The sequence below is a fragment of the Caretta caretta genome, chromosome 14 (assembly GCF_965140235.1).
Source record: "Caretta caretta isolate rCarCar2 chromosome 14, rCarCar1.hap1, whole genome shotgun sequence".
Lineage (NCBI taxonomy): Eukaryota > Metazoa > Chordata > Testudines > Cheloniidae > Caretta > Caretta caretta.
The window spans coordinates 29,128,113-29,155,146 of record NC_134219.1 but is presented as its reverse complement, the minus strand read 5'-3'; the positions used below and the strand labels follow the sequence as shown (position 1 = coordinate 29,155,146).

At 50.5% G+C, this 27,034-nt stretch overlaps 2 protein-coding genes across 10 annotated transcripts; one reads left to right on the top strand and one right to left on the bottom strand.

Annotated features, from left to right (window-relative positions):
- Positions 1-2,639: 2,639 nt before the first annotated feature.
- LOC125621771 (uncharacterized) lies at positions 2,640-8,191 on the bottom strand. Its single transcript, XM_048819036.2, has 3 exons — positions 6,496-8,191; positions 5,466-5,544; positions 2,640-5,087 (listed from the first exon to the last, which is right to left on the bottom strand). Exons 1-3 carry the CDS (start codon positions 6,559-6,561, stop codon positions 3,526-3,528), a joined length of 1,707 nt encoding a protein of 568 aa, XP_048674993.2. The 5' UTR covers positions 6,562-8,191; the 3' UTR covers positions 2,640-3,525.
- Positions 8,192-10,523: 2,332 nt separating this feature from the next.
- Positions 10,524-26,791, top strand: LOC125621814 (uncharacterized). 9 transcript variants are annotated; one of them, XM_048819144.2, is made up of 5 exons: positions 10,548-10,653; positions 11,162-11,269; positions 22,898-22,964; positions 23,252-23,316; positions 25,486-26,791. In XM_048819144.2, the coding sequence occupies exons 4-5, from the start codon at positions 23,283-23,285 to the stop codon at positions 26,508-26,510; spliced, it is 1,059 nt and encodes a 352-aa protein (XP_048675101.1). In that variant the 5' UTR covers positions 10,548-10,653; positions 11,162-11,269; positions 22,898-22,964; positions 23,252-23,282; the 3' UTR covers positions 26,511-26,791. The 9 variants fall into 9 exon arrangements, with proteins under 9 accessions (XP_048675106.1, XP_048675102.1, XP_048675101.1 ...); XM_048819142.2 differs by having other exon boundaries at positions 22,853-22,964; XM_048819150.2 differs by lacking the exon at positions 22,898-22,964 and having other exon boundaries at positions 25,489-26,791.
- The last annotated feature ends 243 nt before the right edge of the window (positions 26,792-27,034 follow it).

Genomic DNA, 27,034 nt, shown 5'->3' with positions numbered 1-27,034 from the left:
TGTCATGGCCCTCCCACCTGTTTTGGCAAAAGTGGGCATTTGTCCCGTTTGCTCTTGCCAACTTCCATCAGTTGGCAAGAGCAAACGGGACAAATGCCCAGTTTTGTCAAGAAACTGGGGTGCACAGGAACATGCAGGGGGGTGAGCAATGATGCCAGCCTCGGGCTGGCCTTGGGAGAGCAGCGACGCCAGCCCCTTGGCGGAGTGGGGCTCAGGTGAGTTGCTCAGGCCAGCCCAGCGCGAGTTGGGGAGGGATCCTTGAGCTAGCCCCACATGGTGTCCCATTTTCCCTTCAGGAAATGTGGTCACCCTAGTGATATCAGAGCCATGGTTTCAGGTCCGCAAATAAAAAGAAAATACTCTGTTGAGTTTGTGAAATATTCTGGGGCTGGGGGAAGAGGGTCAAAGGGCTGCATTGTAGGAATTCATTGCTGAAATTACCCCACATTCCATGAGGAACAGCCAATTTCAAGACATTCGGTGCAAGCATGTGGGCTTGAGAGCAGTCAGAGGAGTCATCGTTTAACCAGATTCTCACCCTAAACTATAACATAGCTGGTTCACACACCCATCACCCCCATCCCAGACAGACCTCCCCAGCTAGGCCTCTTGCACACCCAGGCCACCGCCTCCAATTCTCCACCTTCACCCCTACGCAGGGATGATATGTACCTTACCTTGCAATTCCTCATTTCCAGACATGACAGTTTAGTCACTCGCTGCTTTCTGGAAGGTGCTGGTCATCAGTTCATAGCAGCTCTGCAAAAAATGTCATCTTGTCCGGCTCAGGCAGGCTCTTTTTAAACAGAAGGCAAACAGCGAAAGACAGGAAAGGGAAGGAAAAGGAGACAGGAGGGACGGGGCAGCAGTAGAAACTCATTTCCCATCCCAAGTGCAGCTCAGAACCAAGCCGAAGACAGGGGAGATGGTGATATCATCGGTTCCCTCTCTCTGGCCTAGTCACGATGCCTTTCAGGATCAGGAACATGAAGGTCCAACAGTGTCATAATCAATCTCGAGGTCTTGTCTTCCAGTTCACCTATCTCTATATTTTGCTCCTCCCCCAATAAAATCGCTCTTTAAGGACCCCCAAAGGGTGTGATGGGTGGAATAGCCCATCCCCTCTGTCATAGGGTGACTGGCAAAAAAGGGAGCAAGGTCCACTGCAGAGCCATATTTGGCCATAAGGGGGTGCTAAAGAGAATAGGCACATCCATTTCTGTATGGCGTAGACGGCAGGACTGAGAGACTCCTCCCATCGAGGAGGGAAGAGAGACCAAGTTGGAGTGTAGGGCAGGAGCATCGACCACCGGAGTTCCAGCTCCAATTGCTGGGAATTCCCAGGCTTCCGCAGCAATGTGCCGAGGAGATCCAACAACAGGAAAAGATCGGCCACCCCCAAGTCAGAAAGGGAGAGACCTGGAGGTACATTGGGCCGGTGGGCAACAGAGACACTTAAGCTGGATTTGCCAATAGATGCATCATGATGGTAAGTTCTGCCACTGCACAGGACCCTATGGAAACGGGGAAGGCCCAGACTCTTAAAGATACTGTGCTAAGGGGTGACGGGCCTTCTTCTATTATGGGACTGAAAGAAAGGATGTGGGGACCCCGTTTGGACAAAGGAAGAATAAGGCCCTGGGGGTAGTGTGTTTTTGTTGGGGGAAAATGAAGTACATAAAAAGCCGCATCCCCCCACCCCATCTCAATCTTTGGGAGCTGGGACTATTGCTCTGGAGAAGACAGGCTTCAAAGTGTTTGGGAACTTGGACAACCAAGGGAAAAGGTCCCAAATTTAACATAAGAACAGCCATGCTGGGTCAGACCAACGGTCCCTTTAGCCTAGTATCCTGTCTTCCGACAGTGGCCAATACCAGGTGCCCCAGAGGGAATGAACACAACAGGTAATCATCATGTGATTCATCCCCTGTCACCCATTCCCAGCTTTTGTCCAAACACAGGCTAGACGGGGCAGGAGAACTTGGGTAATGTATGTAATTTCTACAGGAACCAAAGCAGACCCTGGGGGCTGAAATGATTCCACTGGAGAAGAGCCCACTGAGATGCTCTGAGCAAGACCAGGATTCCCTGACGGGGTGTCAGAAAACGGGTGGAACTTGTTTCACAGGTTCTGGAAGCTCAAATATATGCTGATAACCAAACCCCTGATGTGAGCACCAACCACCTTGGCAAACTACAGGGTCAGATGGAGCCACTATGACAGAAATGGACAATGGGACAAAAACTTCTCAGCCCACCTCAGTTTCAACACTGTGTAGAGCTGACAGGCCGCTGGCTCCCAATATTCTTCAACCCTACGTTTCCCCTCCCCCCCCCCCTTGGCCTCACAGGAGTCTTCCTCTCAAAAACTACCAGTTCAATTTCTTTGATGTGTTCTGGAAATACTCTTCCATCCCCGGAGAGTTCACTTGAACATTTTTAGAATGGCAGAGATTTTCTATTTGAAGACAGAAGAGGGAGGGGCTGAAAGCCAGATCCCAGTTGCATTGTCAGTGATGGACAGAGACACCAAAAAGGAAACAAGAAGATGTTGTAGAGCTGTTTGCCCCTTGTGAGTTGATTTTCTCAAAAAAATAAAATATTATATATATAATTTTTTTTAACATAACCCACTCTCATAGAATCACTCCGCGCTATCTTTATTCAAAACAGGAGGGTTTGGGGAACAAGGACAAAAAATAACTTGTTGGGGAAAAAACATTTGCATGAAAGTCACTGAATAAAATTTACAGAAACAAAAATGACATTTAATGAGAGTGAAGGTTCCAGCAGGACTCACCTGGCCACCCAAAACCTTAGAACACGAGAAGAAGGGAAAAGATGTGTTACACTGATCACAGAATCTCGGATCATATGCGCCCATGTTTCATGAGGCCTTCAGTTCCATCTCTAACAGGAACCCAAAAGTAACATGCATCCAACTTCATCCCACTCATGCTGTAACACAAAACCCAACTGGTGAACTAGTACTAATACGGCTTCTCTCATTGGCTACTGTCAGAAGACAGGATACTGGGCTAGATGGACCTTTGGACCCAGTATGGCCAATCTTATGTACCCCGCAGTATCAACAGTTCAGCGCATCCTATCTCCCACAGCCCCTGCATTTGGGAATTAATCTGCTTTGACAGCGTGTGGTCACTGCAGAGGTTTTGTGTCAGAGCGTGAGTTGGATGGCAGCGTGGGGGCATGTTGCTTTTCAATCGCTGTTGGAGAAGGAAAACTTTTAGACTCTAGGACAGTTATTCCCCCACCTCCCATCCCAGTCTCCAAGTAACCCACCCACCACCACCACCCAAGTTCCCTCTCCCATTGGCTGGGCCCATCCAGCAACGACCCAATTTCAAAATACTCCATTCACCTCCTGTGCTCCAGCATCCACCATACTGCCTCATGGGTCCCAAGTCTCTCAATGCCCCAGCCCCCATCCTCATCCACCTATAGGTCTCACAATCGCCAGATGAGTGAGTGGAGCAGAACTATGGAAAAAACCACTGTGACCATCTATCCCGTGTGGATTTTCTGATGCCTTATAAGGTGGGAGCTCTGACGGAAGCTTTTCCCACACTCGGGGCATTTATAGGGTTTCTCTCCTGTATGGATCCTCTGATGCGTTTTAAGAAGTGAGTTCGACTGGAAGCTTTTCCCGCACTCACTACATTTAAAAGGTCTCTCCTCAGTGTGAATTTTCTGGTGTCTAATAAGGCCTGAGGTCACACTGAATCGTTCCCCACAGTCGGGGCATTTATAGGGCCTCTCTTCTGAGTGGATTCGCCGGTGTCTCCGGAGGGTTGAGCTGTCATTGTACCTTTTCCCACAGTCCAGGCATTTAAAGGGTTTCTCTCCTGTATGGATCCTCTGATGTTTCATAAGGGCTGAGCAATGACTGAAGCTTTTCCCACACTCAGGGCAGTTATAAGGTTTCTCTCCTGTGTGGATTCTCTGGTGTTTAACAAGGGCTGAATTCATACTAAAGTTTTTTCCACAGTCGGGGCATTTATAAGGTGTTGCTGCTGTGTGGGTTCCCTGATGTGTAACAGGCGCTGGCCTTCGTTTCTCTCCAGTGTGCATTCTCTTATGTTTAATAAGGCCTGAGCAGTCACTGAAGCTTTCCCCACAGACCAGGCATTTATAGGGTCTCTCTCCAGTGTGGCTCCTCTGATGTCTGGTAAGGTGGGAGCTCAGACGAAAGCTATTCCCGCAATCAAAGCATTTATAGGGTTTTTCTCCTGTGTGGATTCTCTGATGTGCTGTGAGGTCTGAGCTCACACTGAAGCTTTTCCCGCAGCTGGGGCATTTATAGGGCTTCTCTCCAGTGTGGACTCTCTGATGTACAATCAGGATCGATCTCCGATTGAAGCTTTTCCCACACTCAAGGCACTTAAAGGGTCTCTCTCCCGTGTGGATTCTCTGATGCACAAGGAGGTCTCTATTCACACTAAAATTTTTCCCACAGTCGGAGCATTTGTAAGGGTTGTCTACCATGTGGGTGGCCTCGTGTGCAAGAAGGTAGGAGCTCACTCGGAATCTTTTCCCACATTTGAGGCACTCATAGGGTTTCTCTCCTGTATGGATTTTCCGATGGGTACAAAGGGTCGAGCTCAGACGGAAGCTTTTCCCACAGTCAGGGCACTTATAGGGTTTCTCTCCTGTGTGGATTCTTTTATGTTTAATAAGAGTTGATCTCACAGTGAAGCTTTTCCCACATTCAGGGCATTTATAGGGCTTCTCTCCAGTGTGAATTCTCTGATGCGTAAGAAGAAATGACCTCCGATTGAAGATTTTCCCACACTCAAGGCAGTTATAGGGTTTCTCTCCCATGTGGATTCTCTGATGGGCTTTTAGACTTTTAGATTTCCTGAGAGCTCTGCCTGTGGCACTAGCTTTACCATATGACTCCTCTATGGGAATTTTCCCCAGATCCTTTGAACTGCATTGACTCTCGTAGGTTGCCACCATCTCGGGACTCGGGGAAATGCTCCCTTCAGATCTTCCCAATAGCCTCCCATCTGCTTCCACTTCCCGCAGGCAATTCTCCTCCTTTATCTTCACCATCCCATCCTCTGCTGGAAGAAAGAGGGAAAATTGAGACCTGAGTCATTGCTTGTGCTGGGAAGTAAAGAATCCTCAGAAAGGGGAGATGGCAGAAATAAATAACAATGATATGATCTGAAATAAGGGGCCAAATCCCCCAAAGCAGAGGGACCAGTTCTGCTTCCGCATGGCAGCTGAGCACTGAGAAAGAAAGGGGACGAGGGGGAGAGAGGTGTATTCATGTGTCAGTCAGGGTGTGAGGGAAGCTGACATCTGCCAGGAGGATGCAACCCCTGCTGGGAAAACCCTGACATGGGTGAGAAGGTGCAGAACTGGGGGACCTTTTTGAGAATCTCATCTGTTTTCTTCACTCACTCATGGTTTCCAAGTTGGTTTAACATATTTCTCACCTGCACAGGTTCCTCTCAGGATCTCCCCTTCCTCTTCATCCAAGGGGCTCAGCTCCTCCCCTGGCTCCATCAAAGAGATCTATAGTAGAAATAGCCCTGGATTAGATGGAGTGTGGGCTCCCTGCATACGGGGTGAGTTTATTCACTCATGTGTATCCATGTGTGATTTTTACTGATTCTTTAGCAGTTGAGTCATCTTGAAAAGTGAAGAGTTAAAATCAGACTCGTGGATTTTCTACGAAGGAAATGAAGCTTTAATTCTCCCTCCGGTCACACACCTACACCGATGCCACATTGTGCTGTTGGTTTAGCAGGGCTCACTGCATGCTGCCAGCTGTGAGGCAATGAGGCCTAGTGGATATGGTACTAGGCAGATCCTCATGAGACCTCTGATCTACACCCAGCTCCGTCATTGACCTGAAAAGCAATATTTCCATCCCCAAGTTTCCAAATATCAGGAGTCAAATCTCAAAAATCATAAGATTTCCTGAGGAAAAAAGTGATTTAAATAAAGATAACAAACCAATAATAATATATTTTGGGTTCTTTTCTTCCAAGTTTGGCAGTCTTTTGGGATCACTTTTTCTGCTACCATCGTGGCTAGAATTTTATTTTGTTTATTTTTTTAAATGAAAGCTGACTCTTGTAATTGCAGGACTCCTTGAACTGAGGCTTTATTAACTCTCCCCCCCCACTAAATATCATGAGACAAATATCATAAGCTGACAACACACAGACAGGGAGATAGAACTAGAGATACTGGTCGTGGTATTTAAAAGTGATTAGTCATTTTGGGTACCTCTGATGGAGAAGGCCCAACCCGAGATGCCAGAAAAGGGCTTGACTGAAAATTAATGAGACTTAGGCTCTGAAATCAATTGGGCATTTTTGATATGATCATCCGAGAAGCATATACTAAGCAATTCCACCCTAGATAAAGATACATTTAAATGAAATTTTATTCTGTTACTTATTTAAATAAAAGTGAGTGCAGCACATAGAAGAAATTCCTTTCCATCCTAGCTCTCACCAGCCCAGTTACTCTTTGTAGGGTGACACGAACAGCCCTTCCAGTCTGGAGTCCCCCCAAATACATCCTCGCTGTGTTCTTAATTACCAGACACTCGGACTTTTCCCCTCTGGCTCATAACCTCTGGCGGTGTGAAACTGGCTCCACAGATACCAGCATGCTTTGGTACACACACTCCACACAATTTACACACCAGACACCTGTTTGGGATAAAAATAAGTGAAAAATTTATGGAACAGAAAAGCCCAGTTTCAAAGATGAAAGAAGAAGGGAAAGCAAACATCTACAAGTTACGCAGAAAACAGACAAAAAGATGCGAGTTCAGGCTTTACATTTTCACATTAAATCAAATCCCTTTTCTAACAGGAGTTACCTATTGCCTTGAAAGAGCATGTCCACTAGCTATAGGAGAAAGTCAGCATTCACAGACAGCCTCCCGCCTTGAGACTGTCCCTCAAGTTCTGGACAAAAAACCCTCAGTCCCAAGCCTGATTTTAATAGCCTTTTTCCCCTACTCCCCCCCAGGCCCTGGCGACTCATGGTTAAACAGAACAGGACAGGAAGGAGTTTTCCCAGTGTTCCAGAGCTGTGTTGCTCTTCCCAATCTCAAGTTGCCTCAATCTCTCTCCACTAGCTCTAATGGCCAACCACTGTCCCTTCCCAGGCTGGACAGTGGGTAGCCACTTGAAGTTTCGTGCCAAAAACTGGTTTGGGAGACGCCCCTCCCTGCTTGAGTGCCCACCGCTTTGCTGTGAGGTGGAGCTGAAGCTGCATCAAAGATTAGGAGCAAAGGCTTCTATATACACAAATACATACATTCATAAGGACAGTCTGTATGTATATCTCAGTAGTTCTCAAACTTTTGTACTGGTGACCCCTTTCACATAGCAAGCCTCTTGAGTGTGACCCCCCCTAAATATATTAAAAAATGTTTAAAATTTATAATACCATTATAAATGCTGGATGCAAAGTGGGGTTTGGGGTAGAGGCTGACAGCTCGTGACCCCCTGAGGGGTCCCAACCCCCAGTATGAGAACCCCTGGTATATCTCATAACAGCCAGCAGGGTTCAGAACATTACAAGCTTTCAGAAAAGACCTCGCTGAATATGTTTTTATCGTGCAATGACACAGTGGTTTAACTGCTTACTTATGTGGGTTTAAACCTTCTGTTCTCCCATTTGTGTGTCTGGACCCTGACTGTCATACCATGATCCAGTGGTTAGGTTGCTAACCTGGGGTGCAGGAGACCTTGCTCTGCCGCAGACTTCCCCGTGTGACTCTGAGAAAGTCACAGTCTCTCTCTGCTGCAGCTCCCCAGATGAGGACAATAGCATTTCCCTATCACACAGGGGCAGTTGGTGGATACATTAAAACTGCCAAGATCCTCAAATACTGTGGTGATGCGGGCCAGGTAAGTACCTTAGTTAGAATTTTCCAAAAATATGAAGGTAAGTATTTAACTATGAGCAAGATAATTATTACAACATTTATATTCCTATGGTTAATAGTTAGAGCCCTACCAAATTCATGGTCCATTTTGGTCAATGTCACGGTCATAGGATTTTAAAAATAATAAATTTCATGATTTCAGCTATTTAAATCTAAAATTTCACAATGTTGTAACTGTAGGAGTCCTGACCCAAAAGAGGGTAGTGGGGACATTGCAAGGTTATTGTAGGGGGGTTGTGATATTGTCATCCTTACTTCTGTGCTGCTGTTGGCAGCACCACTGCCTTCAACGTTGGGCGGCTGGCCAGTGGCATCTGCTGGCCAGGAGCCCAGCTCTGAAGGCAGCGCCATGGCCAGCAGCAGCATAGAAGTAAGGATAGCATGGTATAGTATTGCCACCTTTACTTCTGTGCTGCTGCTTTCAGAGCTGGGTGCCTGGCCAGCAGCCACCACTTTCCAGCCACCCAGCTCTCAAGGCAGCACAGAAGTAAGGGTGGCAATACCACAACCCCCTACAATAACCTTGCAACCGCCCCACCCCTTTAACCCCCTTTTGAGTCAGGACCCCCAGTTTGAGAAACGTTGGTCTCCCCTGTGAAATCTGTATAGTATAGGGTAATAGTATACAAAAGACCAGATTTCATGGTCCGTGACATGTTTTTCATGGCTGTGAATTTGGTAGGGTCCTATTAATAGTGGATACACACACACCATTTTATTTTTCCAGCTAAGGATGGGGGAAAAAAAAAAAAAAGATTCCACACTGCTCATATTAAGGTGTCAGTTCATTTTTCTAGTCCTAGTACAAGATAAGTGATCATCTTATTTGCACATATGAGGCCAGATGAAGTACATCAAGAAAAGCAACCACATCAGTGGATACAATTATCAACAATCAGCCACAGAATTTAAACAACAATTATATTGGTGTGGTAGCCAACACTACAGAACTTCATGGAGTTTTGACCCTCCAGAGGAAGAGACGACCAACCCCTGTCTCCAGGGTCAATTTAGTACAAGTAAAAAGGGGGAGGGGGAAAGAACTGTAGAATGACCAATATTCTAAACTGTCACAATCCACGATAGTCCAAGTTGCCCTTCTGCATACAATGTTTTTCTCTGTACAAGTGATCAAAATATATATAACAACTTTATCTTTAAATTAAAATAAGGAATTAGTAGCCTTCAAGTTCCTTGTTGACATCTGAGGTTGGCATTATAGTGAACTCAAATATTCCAGAAATAGGAGGTGTTGTCACACTGGAACACAACTACTAACAGAGCCTGCTTCAGGAGAGAAACTGTAATCATTTCAGCAGGGATCATCAAATATTTTTTGTCAAGGTCCAAATTTCTTGGTCAAGGTATGGCCAAGGTCCAGACTCCAGAGAAAATAATAAAACAACAACAATGACAACAATGAATAAAAAATAATTGTGGGGTCCATTCAAAAGCACCTGGCGGTCCAGTTTTGGCCCATGGTGCGCCTGTTGGCTACCATGATTTGAGCCCCCATGTCTTCCTTTACAGCAGGGAGCAGATTCGGATGGCCAGGGAGGGAAATGACTCCAGCAGATGTTACTGAACATGTTCAGATGGCCGAAGCCTGCGCAGTAATAACATCAAAGTAGCAAACTGTGACCAGTTGCAGTTTGTAATATAATTCTGGCCCCTCCTACCAGGACTAAACCCAATGAGACATTTTTAATCTCTCTCCCCCCCCCGCCCCCAGCACAGAGTCTCTGAACCAAACCACAGAAAGGAGCAGAACCAAAGGAGCCGCTCTGGGGGATCCCACTGACAGGGTCCCCAGGGCAGCGCACCCCCCCAGCAGGGTGGGGACCAGGCAGAGGCAGGAACTGGCTTTTCCTCTCCCTGCGCCTCCCCTTGTCCCAGGAAAGTCAATCTGCCCGGAGTGCTGCAGGGAATGGGGCTGGGCGGGGCTGGGCAGGGCTGGGAGCCGGGAACCTCCTTCCCCGCTGATTGCTCCTGCTCCCTCTGCCAGTCTCTGCCCCTGTCTCCCTCCTGCCCCCTCCCCTCCCCTCGGGCTGGGAGAACGGTCGGGCCCGTTCGCTCTCCCGGCGCTGGCTCGGCTCCTGCAGGCGCTCAGTGGGGCAGAGCCCGGGGGGCAGCAGCTCCGGGACTCGCAGACCCCCGCCCCCCCGGGAGCAGAGCTGGGGCGAGGAGGGGCCGTTGGTGCAGAGTCACTTTCCTCCCCGGCCCCGCCCCTTTCCCCGGGTCTCTCCCCTCACCTGCAGGCTCCGGCTCACGGGCTGGTGTCGGCAGAGCCCGGGGCTGCCCCAGAAAGTCCCCCCGGCTGGGCCCCGAGGGGCGCGAGGGAAGGGCTCACCCCGCTGGGGAGCAGCAGCGGCTCCGCCCGGGCTCCCGGCGCGTGCACCAGGCAGGCGGCACCGTCTGACCGGCGCATGCACCAGGAAGTTCAACCCCTGACATCCTGAGCGGGATCGTTCAGCGATCAGCCGCCGCCTTTCCCCGAGCAGAGCCCCCTGGCGGCGGCAGCTCCGGAAATGCAGAGACAATGTTGGAGCTGCTGCCCGGCCACACTGTAGCCAGGGGAGGGCTCTGGGTGCTGCGACTGGTGGGGGGGAGGGCTGCTCTCTGTGCTCCCCACAGCCGGGGAGCTGCAAATTATTGCTGCTGCTTCTCCTGGGACCCGGGAGCCCACCAGGCGGAGCCGGAGACTGCAGGTATTTGAGGGAGAACTGGGGGGAAAGTGCTGCGCGTCCGTCCCCCCAGCTCCTCTCCCATCGCTGCTCCCTGCGTGTCTGCCAGCCCCGGAGCGGCTGGCTTTAGCGCAGAAATTTCCCCTGCGGCCTCAGATCTCAGCCCCTAGCTCAGAGTGCGCCCCCTTGTGGTGAAGGCGCCTGCGAGGGGGTGGGTGGGATCTCCCCGGGACCTGCCCCAGGGGGTTAGGGGTGGGGTAGGGGGTCGTGGTTCAGGTGGAAGAAATGGAGGGAAAGGCCTGGGGGGGGAAGCAGGAGCAGGCCCCAGCGGGGGTCCCTACCTGTGTCTGGGCGGAAGGGGAGGGGTGAGCGATAAGGAGATGGGGGGAAAGGGGCGTACAGACAGCAGGCAAGGCGGCATGTTGTGCAGTGAAGGGCACCCCAGGGAGAGGAGAAGAGTGGGGGGGCTCAGGGGAGTGTGTGTGGGGCGGGTTATTCTTCATTTAAAAATCTACTCCTATTATCTCTGCAGCGATGGGTAAATCTCCCCAGCATTCCAGCAGGGACAGGGGCCCCTTTGCTCCACCCCACACCCATCAGGTCTGAAAGGACTGAGGCCAGGTCTACACTACAGACCTATGTAGGTATAACTACATAGCTGGGGGGGGGGGGCAAAAAATCCACCAGAACCACCCAGATTCAGAGGGCAGGTGAGGGCAGCAGCTTCATCAGATGTTACTGAGCCTGCTCAGACTGCTCCAGCCTGCTCAGACTGGTTGGGGACAGCACACTAGCAAATGTTTGCCATCCCTTGGGAGGATCTGGAGCAAAACGTGGCCGTTATTCTGCAGCCTGGCAGGGTAAGGGGGTGACTGGGGAAGCTTCAGCAGGGGCTTTCATCCATGTCACAACCTGATTTGCTGTGGGGGAGGGATAGCTCAGTGGTTTGAGCCTTGCCCTGTTAACCTAGAGTTGTGAGTTCAATCCTTGAGGGGACCATTTAGGGTTGGGGCAAAAATTGGGGATTGGTTCTGCTTTGAGCAGGGGGTTGGACTAGATGACCTCCTGAGGTCCCTTCCAACCCTGATAGTCTATGATTTCCCCCAGGCTCTTTCCCTATAGATAGACACTCAGTTACAACTGGTCCCACTGACTGGGCTGCAGCCCAGGTTGGTAGCCAAGAGGATGAGCAGCTAAGAGCCTTTGTAACAGATGCTGGAAGGGGGAGAGTTAAGGGCTCTGAGGCTTTTCTGTAATACAAATATATAGTATATCTATATAGCGTAACCGAGCATCATGCAGTGTGTGACTCCTGCTTTTGACTGATTAGTAATCAAGGCTCCTAGAAGAAGCTGCTGCTGCCTCCATTGTGCTTTGGAGACCTGGAACAAGTAGCTGCTGCTCTGTGTCAGGGAGAGATCAGAGAAACTGATGGGGGACTTTCTGCGGTGGCTGGAAGCAGCCCCGGGCAACACCAGCCCCTGAGCCAGAGCCTGCAGGTGAGGGGAGAGACCCGGGGGAAGGGCTGGGGCAGGACCGTAGAGGATGAGTTCCTCTAAAGTGCTGGGAAATCTAGTTGAAAAGCTACATCAGGCAGGGTGATTAGTCCCTGCTCTCTCTCCCCTAGGGCAGGTTCTCTGTGGCTCTGGTCTTTGACTGAGCCTGACCCACTGCACAGGGACTGAGGCTGAGGGGGTAAAGAACTTTGAGAGCCCCAGATGCAAAGTGATAGAGAATGGTAGGGCCGGGGCATGGTTATTATTTCATTGATTTTTTTTCCATAGAAAACTGACACTCGCCAAAACTCTGAAATAACAGGGACAAAATATTTAATTATGGTCTCTGAATTGGCATCCAAAATGTAGCCCTCACCTGGAATGTTTTCATATGCTGGGCGTGTGCACACGGATGCCATTTGCACACTCCGATGGAGGGCGAGAGGGATGCATGCAAAAGATTTGTGGGTGCACATGGAAAGGGCAATACTGTATCAACAAGGTAAAAACATGATTAAGCATCTTCCCCACTGTCACAGAGAATATCAGGGCTGGAAGGGACCTCAGGAGGTCATCTAGTCCAACCCCCTACTCAAAGCAGGACCAATACCCAATTTTTGCTCAGATCCCAAATGGCCCCCTCAAGGATTGAATTTACAACCCTGGGTTTAGCAGGCCAATGCTCAAACCACTGAGCTATCTCTCCAGCTGCTGTTCTCACCCTGCTGCTGTTCTCACCCTGGCAAGCTGCAGAGTAACATCTATATTTGGCTCCAGCTCACCCAATCCTCCCAGGAGACAGGGAAGGGACAGAACTGCTGGAAGGTTTGTTCTGGGTCTGGGTGTGGGTGGGGAATGCAGAAAGGGGTAGGAGCCCAGCAAGTGAAATCCCTTCTGAGCCTGCTTTAATGTGGGGCATAAGTTGTAGGGACAACCCCAGAAGGAGAGGGTGGAAATTCCCCTGTGAGATGTAACAATTGCCTGACCATGTAGACATCAGAGGTGCACAGCCAGTGCATTTAGCAGCCACAAGTCACTCTGGAAAGTCAGGAACTGGGCTTGAATATCACAAGTTTTAAAAATACACTTTGTGGGGAGGGGTGATTTTATTTATCTTCTGATGTTTAAGCTTTTGGGGGGAAGCCACCTGCCCCCTTAGTGAGAGTGAGAGAGTATGTGTTTGTGTGTGTGTGTGTGTGTTGCATATTGCATCACAAGAGCAAAACTCCACCTGCCACAGTGTGCATGCAAAATTACAGCCTCCCTTCTCACAGGGAGATTCCACCCACTGACCTTCCCCTACTCCTGGGATGGGGGAGCTGCCATTCTGTGTCCAACTCCACACCCTCCCGCATCACTGCCCTGTCACCAGTCTCTTCTCACCTGATCCTCACAGTCTCCTCTCCACACCTGCCCCTCTATGTACCTGCCGTTCCCTTTACACTTTCCCTGTACGTCTCACATTGGCCACCCCACATGCTCCTGAGCTCCCTATCTGCAAACCCCCACAGCCTCCCACCCTGCACTCCCTACTCCATGACATTCCCCTAAACCAGAGGTCAGCAACCTTTCAGAAGTGGTGGGCTGAGTCTTCATTTATTCACTCTAATTTAAAATTTCGCATGCCAGTAATACATTTTAACATTTTTAGAAAGTCTCTTTCTATAAGTCTATAATATATCACTTAACCATTTTATGTAAAATAAATAAGGTTTTTAAAATGTTTAAGAAGCTTCATTTAAAATTAAATTAAAATGTAGATCTTATCAGTTTAGTGAGATCCTTGCCCTTGCTTTTCTTTGCTGAGTTTTCCAATGTCTGGCACATATTTGGATACTTTAAGCTGCACACAGGCTTCTGAGTGATCAATTGTTAACCAGCTCCGAGAGGGACAGAGGACAGATTTCATGTGTGAAAATATCTGTTCACGCAGGTATGTGGATCCAAATGCTGAAAGCATTGCAAACGCAATTTTCTTCAAACAGTTAAATTTCACTGGCAGGGACGTCCAGCAGGTCACAATAGAGGCCCCATGATCTCTCTCGGTAGCTTCAAGTGCACTCCGCAGAGCCTCAAACTTTGATGCCCACAATTCTGAGGTTTTTAACTGAATGAGCTGCATTTCGAAATCTTCAACACCCATCCACTGAAATACAGACAAATCCAAGTCGCTTTCGTCAAACTTTTCAGGTTCCTGCATGTACATTCTAATCTCAACGTCAAACACAGTGTGCTGTTCCACGTGGTGTGATAGTGATGTAAGCAGCAAATCAGGACTTAAAAATACTCCAGCACAGTGGCTCTGGAATAATTTTTAAGGGGGGGGTGCTGAGCTGCTCCCCCTCTTGCCCCTGACTGCACCCCTCACTCTCCCCAGGCTGGGCCCAGTGGACCACAGCTGGGGGTGGCTGCAGAGCCCTGGGACCAGCGGCCCGGACCCCAGGCCAGCAGCGGAGCCCTCGGGACTGGTGCCTGGGACCCAGGGCCAGCAGCGGGCTGAGTGGGGCTGGCGGACGGAACCCCAGCTGGCAGGGGGCTGGCGGCCAGTACCCCAGGCCAGCAGCGGAGCCCCTGGGACCAGTGGCCGGGACCCAGGGCCAGCAGTGGGCTGAATGGGGCTGGCGGACGGAACCCCAGCTGGCAGGGGGCCGGTGGCCAGTGCCCCAGGCCAGCAGCGGAGCCCCCAGGACTGGTGGCCAGGACCCGGGCAGTGTGAGTGCCACTGAAAATCAGCTAGCCTTTGGCACGTGTGTCATAGGTTATCTACCCTGCCCTAAATCATTCTCGGGCTCAGTCTGACCCTAACAAATCCCTCTGCACTGCTCTCAGCCTCCCTCTGCCCCACCCCACCCCACATACTCCTATGGGCCTCTGTTTCCCTCTTGCCCCCATGTGCCTTGCATCATCTCTCATTCTCCCTGCTGTGCCTCACTCATTACCCTCTTCCTTCTGCCTCTTGCTCCCCTCCCAGGATCTCACCCCACCTCCTTCCCCCTCAGTCTGCCCCCTGGACACAGACAACCCTGTGTGCTGCCCCACAATCCACCTCTCGCCTTCTCCACCCCCGACTAATTCCCTGCACCCTCCTCAGTCTGGCTCTAGCTTCCCATGTCTCCTTTTCTACGCATGGTGTCTCCTTGCCAGAGGATGTTGTGAAGGCCAAGACTATAGCAGGGTTCAAACAAGAACTGGATAAATTCATGGAGGATAGGTCCATCAATGGCTGTTAGCCAGGATGGGCAGGGATGGTGTCCATAGCCTGTTTGCCAGAAGCTGGGAATGGGCAACAGGGGATGGATCACTTGATGATCACCTGTTCTGTTCATTCCCTCTGGGTCACCTGGCACTGGCCACTGTCGGAAGACAGGATATTGGGCTACATGGACCTTTGGTCTGACCCAGTATAAACCATTCTTATGTTCTTATATATCCAGCCTAACCATAGGGCCCCAGCCATATTCCCTGAGGAGAGCATGGCTTCACCAATACTGAAAACAATGGGAGCTGGTGACCATTACTAGGAGCTGCCTTACTTCCACATGCCAGATCTGTAGGGAAATGGTGGCCATCTGGAATAATAATTAATAATTATTGAATGAACAATCATAGTCCTCAACTGTACTACGTTAATGAGCCAAATTGACAACTCTCTGATACCCCCTATTATAAAGAACTCAGAAAAGACCCCACACACACACACCACAATTCACACCAAAATTTAAGGATATCATCAAATCCTTCACCAAACAACTCCAAGAGAAACTCTACAACCTCATCCACCATGAACCCATCCCATGGACCTTCTGTGTGCTTCAGAAAACACACAAACAAGGGAACCCAGGCAGACCCATCCTAAATGTCCACGGTATTCTGACTGAATGAATATCGGGACTCATAGAAACCATCTTCAGACCACTCACAAAGGGCTGGCTTCCTGGACCAACTTCCTGCAGAAACATCGCAACTTTAATAACATCCCTCCAAACACCATCCTTGCCATGAGAGATGTCACCGCCACGTACACCAACATCCCTCACAATGACAGCATCGCTGCCTGCCTCAAATATGGACAGGGTAATGGACAATGCTTAGATGTCCACCCAAGCATATCGCCAAACTTGTCCATTTCATCCTTACATATAACAAATTTACATTCAACAACAAACACTTTGTCCAAAGCATGTGAACAGCCATAGGTATTACTAGGATGGCTCCTCAAAATGCCAGCCTCTTCAAAGAAAAATTTCTAGACTAATGAATCATGAAACCAATGATGTACCTGAGATATATCAATGATATTTTCATCCTATGGACAGATCACCTCAACTCCCTCACAGATTTCCACCACAACTTCAACAACCGTCACCCATCCATTAAACTCTCTCTGGAATACTTCCACACTAGCATCAACTTTCTGGACAGCAGTCAGGTGCAATAATGGAACTCTACAGACAACAATATACAAGAAACCCACAGATCACCACACTTAACTTCAAAGATCCAATAATTGCCCCAAACATACCAAGAAATCAGTTATCTACAGCCAGGCACTCAAATGACACAGATTATGCTCTGAGGAAAAAATCCAGGATACATACCTTAACACACTTAAAACCACCTTTACCAAACAAGGACACTCCAACAAAGAAGATGGGTCCATCAATGACTATTAGGGTATGTCTACACTACGAAATTAGGTCGAATTTATAGAAGTCGGTTTTTTAGAAATCGGTTTTATATATTCGAGTGTGTGTGTCCCCACAGAAAATGCTCTAAGTGCATTAAGTGCATTAACTCGGCGGAGCGCTTCCACAGTACCGAGGCAAGCGTCGACTTCCGGAGCGTTGCACTGTGGGTAGCTATCCCACAGTTCCCGCAGTCTCCGCTGCCCATTGGAATTCTGGGTTGAGATCCCAATGCCTGATGGGGCTAAAACATTGTCGCGGGTGGTTCTGGGTACATATCGTCAGCCCCCCGTTCCCTCCCTCCCTCCGTGAAAGCAAGGGCAGACAATCATTTCGCGCCTTTTTTCCTGAGTTACCTGTGCAGACGCCATACCATGGCAAGCATGGAGCCCGCTCAGGTAACAGTCACCGTATGTCTCCTGGGTGCTGGCAGACGCGGTACGGCATTGCTACACAGTAGCAGCAACCCCTTGTCTTGTGGCAGCAGACGGTACAGTACGACTGGTAGCCGTCATCGTCATGTCTGAGGTGCTCCTGGTCGCCTCTGTGAGGTCGATCAGGAGCGCCTGGGCAGACATGGGCACAGGGACTAAATTTGGAGTGACTTGACCAGGTCATTCTCTTTAGTCCTGCAGTCAGTCCTATTGAACCGTCTTATGGTGAGCGGGCAGGCGATACGGACTGCTAGCAGTCGTACTGTACCATCTTCTGCCGAGCAGCCATGAGATGTGGATGGCATGCAGTCCTTCTGCACCGTCTGCTGCCAGCCAAAGATGTAAAAGATAGATGGAGTGGATCAAAACAAGAAATAGACCAGATTTGTTTTGTACTCATTTGCTTCCCCCCCTCCCCTGTCTAGGGGACTCATTCTTCTAGATCACACTGCAGTCACTTACAGAGAAGGTGCAGCGAGGTAAATCTAGCCATGTATCAATCAGAGGCCAGGCTAACCTTCTTGTTCCAATAAGGACAATAACTTAGGTGCACCATTTCTTATTGGAACCCTCCGTGAAGTCCTGCCTGAAATACTCCTTGATGTAAAGCCACCCCCTTTGTTGATTTTAGCTCCCTGAAGCCAACCCTGTAAGCGCCCCTCCCAGCGTCAGAGCAATGGCAAACAATCGGGCATCTGAGAGTGCTGTCCAGAGCAGTCACAATGGAGCACTCTGATGGGGCTAAAACATTGTCGCGGGTGGTTCTGGGTACGTGTCGTCAGGCCCCCGTTCCCTCCCTCCCTCCGTGAAAGCAAGGGCAGACAATCATTTCGCGCCTTTTTTCCTGAGTTACCTGTGCAGACGCCATACCACAGCAAGAATGGAGCCCGCTCAGGTAACCGTCACCCTATGTCTCCTGGGTGCTGGCAGACGCGGTACGGCTTTGCTGCACAGTAGCAGCAACCCATTGCCTTCTGGCAGCAGACGGTGCAATACGACTGGTAGTCGTCCTTGTCGTGTCCGAGGTGCTCCTGGCCACGTCGGCTGGGAGCGCCTGGGCAGACATGGGCGCAGGGACAAAATTTGGAGTGACTTGACCAGGTCATTCTCTTTAGTCCTGCAGTCAGTCCTATTGAACCGTCTTATGGTGAGCGGGCAGGCGATACGGACTGCTAGCAGTCGTACTGTACCATCTTCTGCCGAGCAGCCATGAGATGTGGATGGCATGCAGTCCTTCTGCACCGTCTGCTGCCAGCCAAAGATGTAAAAGATAGATGGAGTGGGTCAAAACAAGAAATAGACCAGATTTCTTTTGTACTCATTTGCCTCCTCCCCTGTCTAGGGGACTCATTCCTCTAGGTCACACTGCAGTCACTCACAGAGAAGGTGCAGCGAGGTAAATCTAGCCATGTATCAATCAGAGGCCAGGCTAACCTCCTTGTTCCAATAACAACGATAACTTAGGTGCACCATTTCTTATTGGAACCCTCCGTGCAGTCCTGCCTGAAATACTCCTTGATGTACAGGCACCCCCTTTGTTGATTTTAGCTCCCTGAAGCCAACCCTGTAAGCCGTGTCGTCAGTCGCCCCTCCCTCCGTCAGAGCAACGGCAGACAATCGTTCCGCGCCTTTTTTCTGTGCGGACGCCATACCAAGGCAAGCATGGAGGCCGCTCAGCTCACTTTGGCAATTAGGAGCACATTAAACACCACACGCATTATCCAGCAGTATATGCAGCACCAGAACATGGCAATGCGATACCGGGCGAGGAGGCGACGTCAGCGCGGTCCCATGAGTGATCAGGACATGGACACAGATTTCTCTGAAAGCATGGGCCCTGACAATGCATGCATCATGGTGCTAATGGGGCAGGTTCATGCTGTGGAACGCCGATTCTGGGCCCGGGAAACAAGCACAGACTGGTGGGACCGCATAGTGTTGCAGGTCTGGGACTATTCCCAGTGGCTGTGAAACTTTCGCATGCGTAAGGGCACTTTCATGGAACTTTGTGACTTGCTTTCCCCTGCCCTGAAGCGCATGAATACCAAGATGAGAGCAGCCCTCACAGTTGAGAAGCGAGTGGCGATAGCCCTGTGGAAGCTTGCAACGCCAGACAGCTACCGGTCAGTTGGGAATCAATTTGGAGTGGGCAAATCTACTGTGGGGGCTGCTGTGATGCAAGTAGCCCACGCAATCAAAGATCTGCTGATATCAAGGGTAGTGACCCTGGGAAATGTGCAGGTCATAGTGGATGGCTTTGCTGCAATGGGATTCCCTAACTGTGGTGGGGCTATAGATGGAACCCATATCCCTATCTTGGCACCGGAGCACCAAGCCGCCGAGTACATAAACCGCAAGGGGTACTTTTCGATAGTGCTGCAAGCTCTGGTGGATCACAAGGGACGTTTCACCAACATCAACGTGGGATGGCCGGGAAAGGTGCATGATGCTCGCATCTTCAGGAACTCTGGTCTGTTTCAAAAGCTGCAGGAAGGGACTTTATTCCCAGACCAGAAAATAACTGTTGGGGATGTTGAAATGCCTATATGTATCCTTGGGGACCCAGCCTACCCCTTAATGCCATGGCTCATGAAGCTGTACACAGGCAGCCTGGACAGTGGTCAGGAGCTGTTCAACTACAGGCTGAGCAAGTGCAGAATGGTGGTAGAATGTGCATTTGGACGTTTAAAGGCGCGCTGGCGCAGTTTACTGACTCGCTTAGACCTCAGCGAAACCAATATTCCCACTGTTATTACTGCTTGCTGTGTGCTCCACAATATCTGTGAGAGTAAGGGGGAGACGTTTATGGCGGGGTGGGAGGTTGAGGCAAATCGCCTAGCTGCTGGTTACGCGCAGCCAGACACCAGGGCGGTTAGAAGAGCACAGGAGGGCACGGTACGCATCAGAGAAGCTTTGAAAACCAGTTTCATGACTGGCCAGGCTACGGTGTGAAAGTTCTGTTTGTTTCTCCTTGATGAACCCCCCCGCCCCTTGGTTCACTCTACTTCCCTGTAAGCTAACCACCCTCCCCTCCTCCCTTTAATCATTGCTTGCAGAGCCAATAAAGTCATTGTTGCTTCACATTCATGCATTCGTTATTCATTCATCACACAAATAGGGGGATGACTACCAAGGTATCCCAGGAGTGGTGGTGGAGGAGGGAAGGAAAATGCCACACAGCACTTTAAGCACAGCACTTTAAAAGTTTACAACTTTAAAATTTATTGAATGACAGCCTTCTTTTTTTTGGGCAATCCTCTGTGGTGGAGTGGCTGGTTGGCCGGAGGCCCCCCCACCGCGTTCTTGGGCGTCTGGGTGTGGAGGCTATGGAACTTGGGGAGGAGGGCGGTTGGTTACAGAGGGGCTGCAGTGGCAGTCTGTGCTCCAGCTGCCTTTGCTGCAGCTCAACCATACACTGGAGCATACTGGTTTGGTCCTGCAGCAGCCTCAGCATTGAATCCTGCCTCCTCTCATCACGCTGCCGCCACCTTTGAGCTTCAGCCCTATCTTCAGCCCGCCACTTACTCTCTTCAGCCCTCCACCTCTCCTCCCGGTCATTTTGTGCTTTCCTGCACTCTGACATTATTTGCCTCCACGCATTCGTCTGTGCTCTGTCAGTGTGGGAGGACAGCATGAGCTCGGAGAACATTTCATCGCGAGTGCGTTTTTTTTTCTTTCTAAGCTTCACTAGCCTCTGGGAAGGAGAAGATCCTGTGATCATTGAAACACATGCAGCTGGTGGAGAAAAAAAAAGGGACAGCGGTATTTAAAAAGACACATTTTATAAAACAGTCGCTACACTCTTTCAGGGTAAACCTTGCTGTTAACATTACATACATAGCACATGTGCTTTCGTTACAAGGTCGCATTTTGCCTCCTCCCACCGCGTGAACGGATTTTGGTTGAATGCCAGCAAACATACACTGCAATGCTTTGTTCTACAGTGATTCCCGAGTACGTGTTACTGGCCTGGAGTGGTAAAGTGTCCTACCATGAAGGACGAAATAAGGCTGCCCTCCCCAGAAACCTTTTGCAAAGGCAGAACTGCAAATGCCAGGGCAAAGTAATCCTTTCACATGCTTGCTTTTAAACCATGTATAGCATTTTAAAAGGTACACTCACCAGAGGTCCCTTCTCCGCCTGCTGAGTCCAGGAGGCAGCCTTGGGTGGGTTCGGGGGGTACTGGCTCCAGGTCTAGGGTGAGAAACAGTTCCTGGCTGTCGGGAAAACCGGTTTCTCCGCTTGCTTGCTGTGAGCTATCTACAACCTCCTCATCATCATCTTCTTCGTCCCCAAAACCTACTTCCGTATTGCCTCCATCTCCATTGAAGGAGTCAAACAACACGGCTGGGGTAGTGGTGGCTGAACCCCCTAAAATGGCATGCAGCTCATCATAGAAGCGGCATGTTTGGGGCTCTGACCCAGAGCGGCTGTTCGCCTCTCTGGTTTTCTGGTAGGCTTGCCTCAGCTCCTTCAGTTTCACGCGGCACTGCTTCGGGTCCCTGTTATGGCCTCTGTCCTTCATGCCCTGGGAGATTTTCAGAAAGGTTTTGGCATTTCGAAAACTGGAACGGAGTTCTGATAGCACGGATTCCTGTCCCCAAACAGTGATCAGATCCCGTACCTCCCGTTCGGTCCATGCTGGAGCTCTTTTGCGATTCTGGGACTCCATCATGGTCACCTGTGCTGATGAGCTCTGCATGGTCACCTGCAGCTTGCCACACTGGCCAAACAGGAAATGAGATTCAAAAGTTCGCGGTTCTTTTCCTGTCTACCTGGCCAGTGCATCTGAGTTGAGAGTGCTGTCCAGAGCGGTCATAATGGAGCACTCTGGGATAGCTCCCGGAGGCCAATACCATCGAATTGTGTCCACAGTACCCCAAATTCGAGCCGGCAACGTCGATTTAAGCGCTAATCCACTTGTCAGGGGTGGAGTAAGGAAATCGATTTTAAGAGCCCTTTAAGTCGAAATAAAGGGCTTCATTGTGTGGACGGGTGCAGGTTTACATCGATTTATCGCTGCTAAATTCGACCTAAAGTCCTAGTGTAGACCAGGGCTAAGTCTGCAAGGGAAGGGATGGTGTCCCTAGCCTCTGTTTGCCAGAAGCTGGGAATGGGCGACAGGGGATGGATCACTGGACGATCACCTGTTCTGTTCATTCCTTCTGGGCACCTGGCATTGGCCACTGTCGGAAGACAGGATACTGGGCTAGATGGACCTTTGGGCTGACCCAGTATGGCCATTCTTATGTAAGAAGTAGATCACATAAGGGATCAGGCCACCCAAATACCCAAAGAGAACCTGCTCAACACCTTCAAAAGACAAGCCTGGGGACTTAAATTCATAACTCTGCTAGACTCTAAAAATCATGGACTGAATAGAGACACTGGTTTTATGGCTTATGGTTTTATTAGAACAATCTGTAACTCTCTAACCCCCTTTTTGTTCTATGACTACAGTGGTGTTAACAGGCCACTTCACCTTGACTGGGGCTTTGTAAGCAATCTGTTCCACTTTGCATTTAGCTGTGACACCCTGACTTTAGTACCTTTCCCAGAAGGAAAAGAGCTCTGTGTAAACTTGAAAGCTTGTCTCTCTCCCCAACAGAAGTTGAACCGATAAAAGATATCACCCTTGTCTCTCTTGAATAAGGGCGGCTTGACTTCAGCACTTCTGAAGGTCATGGGAGATGGCAGCCATGATGAACAAGGGAAAACAAGTGAGTTCTGTGTCAGGAATTGTGAGATCATGGGAAACTTCTAAAACTCCAGACTAAATATCATGAGATTCATGACGCATTCAGTAGAGTCGGTGGCTCTTGGGCATCAGGTTTTCACCTCACAACCAGTTTGTTTTCAATTAAAGCATCTGGAAATTTTCCCCCTCTCCCCAGGAAAGTTTCCTGTTCTCTGTGGGAAGGGGGATTTTCCAGCCCTCTCCTGGAGTGAGCTGGTGGGATTGTGGCTGGGGCAGCAGGTACTGAATGAGGATCTCTTGCTATTTCAGGGGCCAGTGACCTTCAAGAAGGAGACTCATCATGCAGGAGAACTGTGAGAATGTGACCTCGCTGGGTAAGGATTCCTGTACCCTTAGGAATTAGAAGCTGGGGGGGGGAGTTATGTCTCTGAGGTACCCGGGTTGGCTTCTGCTCAGGGTTCTTCCCTGCTCCGTTATATTTTGGGGGATCACCCCCATCACCACCAGAATCCACGTGACTACTCCACACCCTCTTCCAAGGGAGAGGAGATTCAGAGACGCAGTGGAGATGCTAGTCCAGAGGAGGGCAAACTATGGCCCGCAGGCTACATCCAGCCCACGGGACTCTCCTGCCTGGCCCATGAGCTCCTGGCCCGGGAGGCTCGCCCCTGGCCCCTCCATGCTGTTTCCCCTCCCCCGCAGCCTCAGCTCACTGTGCCACCGGTGCAATGCTCTGGGTGGCGGGGCTGTGAGCTCTTGCTGGGCAGTGCAGGTGCAGAGCCGCGGCCTGACCCAGTGCTTTGTGTTGTGCGGTGGCCTGGCTGGCTTCAGCCAGGCGGCACGGCTGCCTGTCCTGGTGCACTGGGTGGCACGGCTGTAGCACCGCCAGCCACCCGTGCTCCATCCAGAATGGTCAGGGAGCAGTGGGAGGGAGTTGGGTAGAGGGCAGGGGAGTTCGGGGTGGTGTTCAGGGGGCGGGGGTGTGGATATGGGTTGGGGCGGTCAGAGGGTGGGGAACAGGGGGGTTGAATGGGGGCAGGGGTCCCGGGGAGGCAGTCAGGAAGGAGGGGCGGTTGGATGGGGTGGTGGGGGGCAGTCAGGGGCAGGGGTTCCGGGGGCAGTCAGGGAGAAGGGGTGGTTGGATGGAACAGGGGTTCTGGGGGGGCAGTCAGGAATGAGAGGAAGGGTTGGATGGGGCAGCAGGGGGCAGTCATGGGTGGGGGGTCCAGGGGCGGTCAGGGGACAGGGAGGGGTGGATGGGGCAGGGATCCCAGGGGGGCCATCAGGGGACAGTGAATGGGGGGGTTGGATGGGGCAGGAGTCCCGGGGGGGGCATCGGGGGTGAGAAGCAGGGGGGGTTGGATAGGGGGCAGGGGGCAGTCAGGGGCAGGGGTTCTGGGGATGGTCAGGGAACAGGAGGGGTTGGATGGGGCAGGAGTCCCAGGGGGGCCGCCAGGGGGCAAGAAGCAGGGGGGGTTGAATAGGGGGCAGGGCCAGGCCATGCCTGGCTGTTTGGGGAGGCACAACCTCCCCTAACTGGCGCTCCATACAATTTCGGACACTTGATGTGGTCCTCAGGCCAAAAAGTTTGCCCGCCCCTGTGCTAGTCCATCCCCAGAACTTCCAATGGAGAGGAAGAGTTGCATGTTCCTCTCTGTGTTATTAAACATGGGCACACAGTGATACACAGAGATTTCACATGTCCTTCCCTACAGAGAACGGGGTCCATGCCTGGAGAGGGCTTTGGTCTCAGCAATGTTAGAAAGGAGTAAGAGATTGTCCAACTCCTGAGCCAGAGTCAAAAGACCTCCCAGTTTATGGAGATCCTGGGATCTCCTTCCACAGGAATCACATGCCACTATAAACACCTGACCTCCCGCAAAGGAGCTCCAGGACCATTTTCCAAGCCATTTGGTTTATACAAAGGCACTACCTGACACATCTGGAAACAGCTGTGCCTGAGAATAACTGTAAAATCCTAGTCTCAGCCTCATCTGTTTTCTTTCCCCTGAGCTGGGTTTCCAGTTCCCACAGCCAACATGATCTCCTGGCTGGAAAGGGGGGAAGAGCCATGAGTACTAGGTCACTAAGGCTTCAAGGAAAGAAAGATCCTGAGAGGTGCCAGTTCAGGTGAGGAATTGTTTGAATGGACACAGAAATCATCCAGCCTTGTCATAAACATCTGGGATTCTCACACAGGCCTATAAACTCCCCCATTTCTGCCTCATCTCAACCTAGTCAAGATTATGCCCATGAGCTGTCATATCTTCCTGGCAGATGTGACTCATGGCTTTCCATCCACCCTGACCAACATCTGGCAGCAGCTCATGTCTCTCTGAATGTTCAGATGGGATGAAGAGGCAGAATTGGTCCTCTCCTCTCTCTCTGTTTGTGGAAAGGTCTTGGAGGTTCAGATTCCACTCCTGAGTTTTTGATCTCTCCAGAAGTTATTTGGTTTGTTTTCCCCATTCTCATCCTCTTTCTCAGGTACCCTTTCCCCCTGGCACAGGGAGTGACTCCTGTCTGGATTCTCTCTGTCCCAGCAGGTGATGGGACGGTGAGCGAGAGCCAGGAGGAGACTCCTCAGCAGGAAGGTCCTGAGCAGGTAGAACCACAGGGGATCGTGCTGGGAAGACCTGAAGAGGATATTTTTCAAAGTTCTGAGCCGAGAGAATCCTGTGAGACTCAGTGCAGGCCAGAGGGGCAGCTGGGAAACCCCCCAGAGGACAGACAGGGAAAATCCAGTCACCGGGAGGGAGGTTTGGAGGACCTCAATAGGACCACAATGCAGCTGAGAATCAGCACTAAAGAGAAACGGCATGAATGTGCTGAGTGTGGGAAAAGCTTCAACCAGAGATCAAACCTGATTGTACATCAGAGAGTTCACACAGGAGAGAGACCTTATAGCTGCCCTGACTGCAGGAAAAGCTTCAAGCAGAGTTCAGACCTTCTTCGACATCAAAGAATTCACACTGGAGAGAGGCCCTACCGATGTCCCGTCTGTGGGAAAAGCTTCAATCAGAGCTCAGAACTTATTAAACATCAGAGAACCCACACGGGAGAGAAACCCTATAAGTGCCCTGAGTGCGGGAAAAACTTCAATCAGAGCTCAGAACTTGTTAAACATCAGAGAATTCACACAGGAGAGAGACCCTATAAGTGCTTGGACTGTGGAGAAACCTTTAGCCAGAGCTCACACCTTACTGTGCATCAGAGAATCCACACGGGAGAGAGACCCTATAAGTGCCCCATGTGCGGAGAAAGTTTCAGTGTGAGATCAGCCCTTACTACACATCAAAGGATCCATACAGGAGAGAAACCCTATGATTGTCCTATCTGTGAAGAAAGTTTCAGTCAGGTCTCAGCCCTTATTACACATCAGAGAATCCACTCTGGAGAGAGACCCTATAAATGCCCCGACTGCGGGAAAAGCTTCACGCAGAGCTCAGCCCTAATTAGACATCAGAGAACCCACATGGGAGAGACACCCTATAAATGCCTAGACTGTGGGAAAAGCTTCAAGGCAAAGGTCTCTCTGATGTCCCACCAGAAACTGCACACAGGATAGAAGGTGTCAGGAGCTTTCCCTGCGGGGCAATGGGTCTGTGCCCTCCTGAAGCAAACTGTAAATGTGCTTCCTTTGAGGATGATCTGGGTAGGGACAGCAGGCTGGTGGATGGTTTGGGGGGTGGTTGGTGGAGCCCGGAGAAGAAGGAGATGCTGGGCACTGGGGAGATGAGTCATTTCAGGGTCCGAGGGGAGCAAGTGGTGGGATCAGTGGGGAGATGTTTCTGTGGGTTCCACACACTCTTTCCAGTGTAGGGAAGAAGTAAAAATGCCCCATTGTCATTTGTGTCTGAGTCATCTCTGCGGCTTCTAGGGCACCTTGAGGTATGGACAGGGGAATGATATTCAGGGAAGCAGCAAGGGGCCCTGCATGGCTGTAGTTATACAGCAGGAAGAGCTGCCGATCTGAAGTGACAGGATGTCAGAGCGATGCTCAGTGTATTGGCCAGCTCTGCAGATGCAGGGAGCTGGCTGGGGACTGAGGAATTCATGGTGGAGATTCCCCAGAGAGGTGGGGTCCTTGGG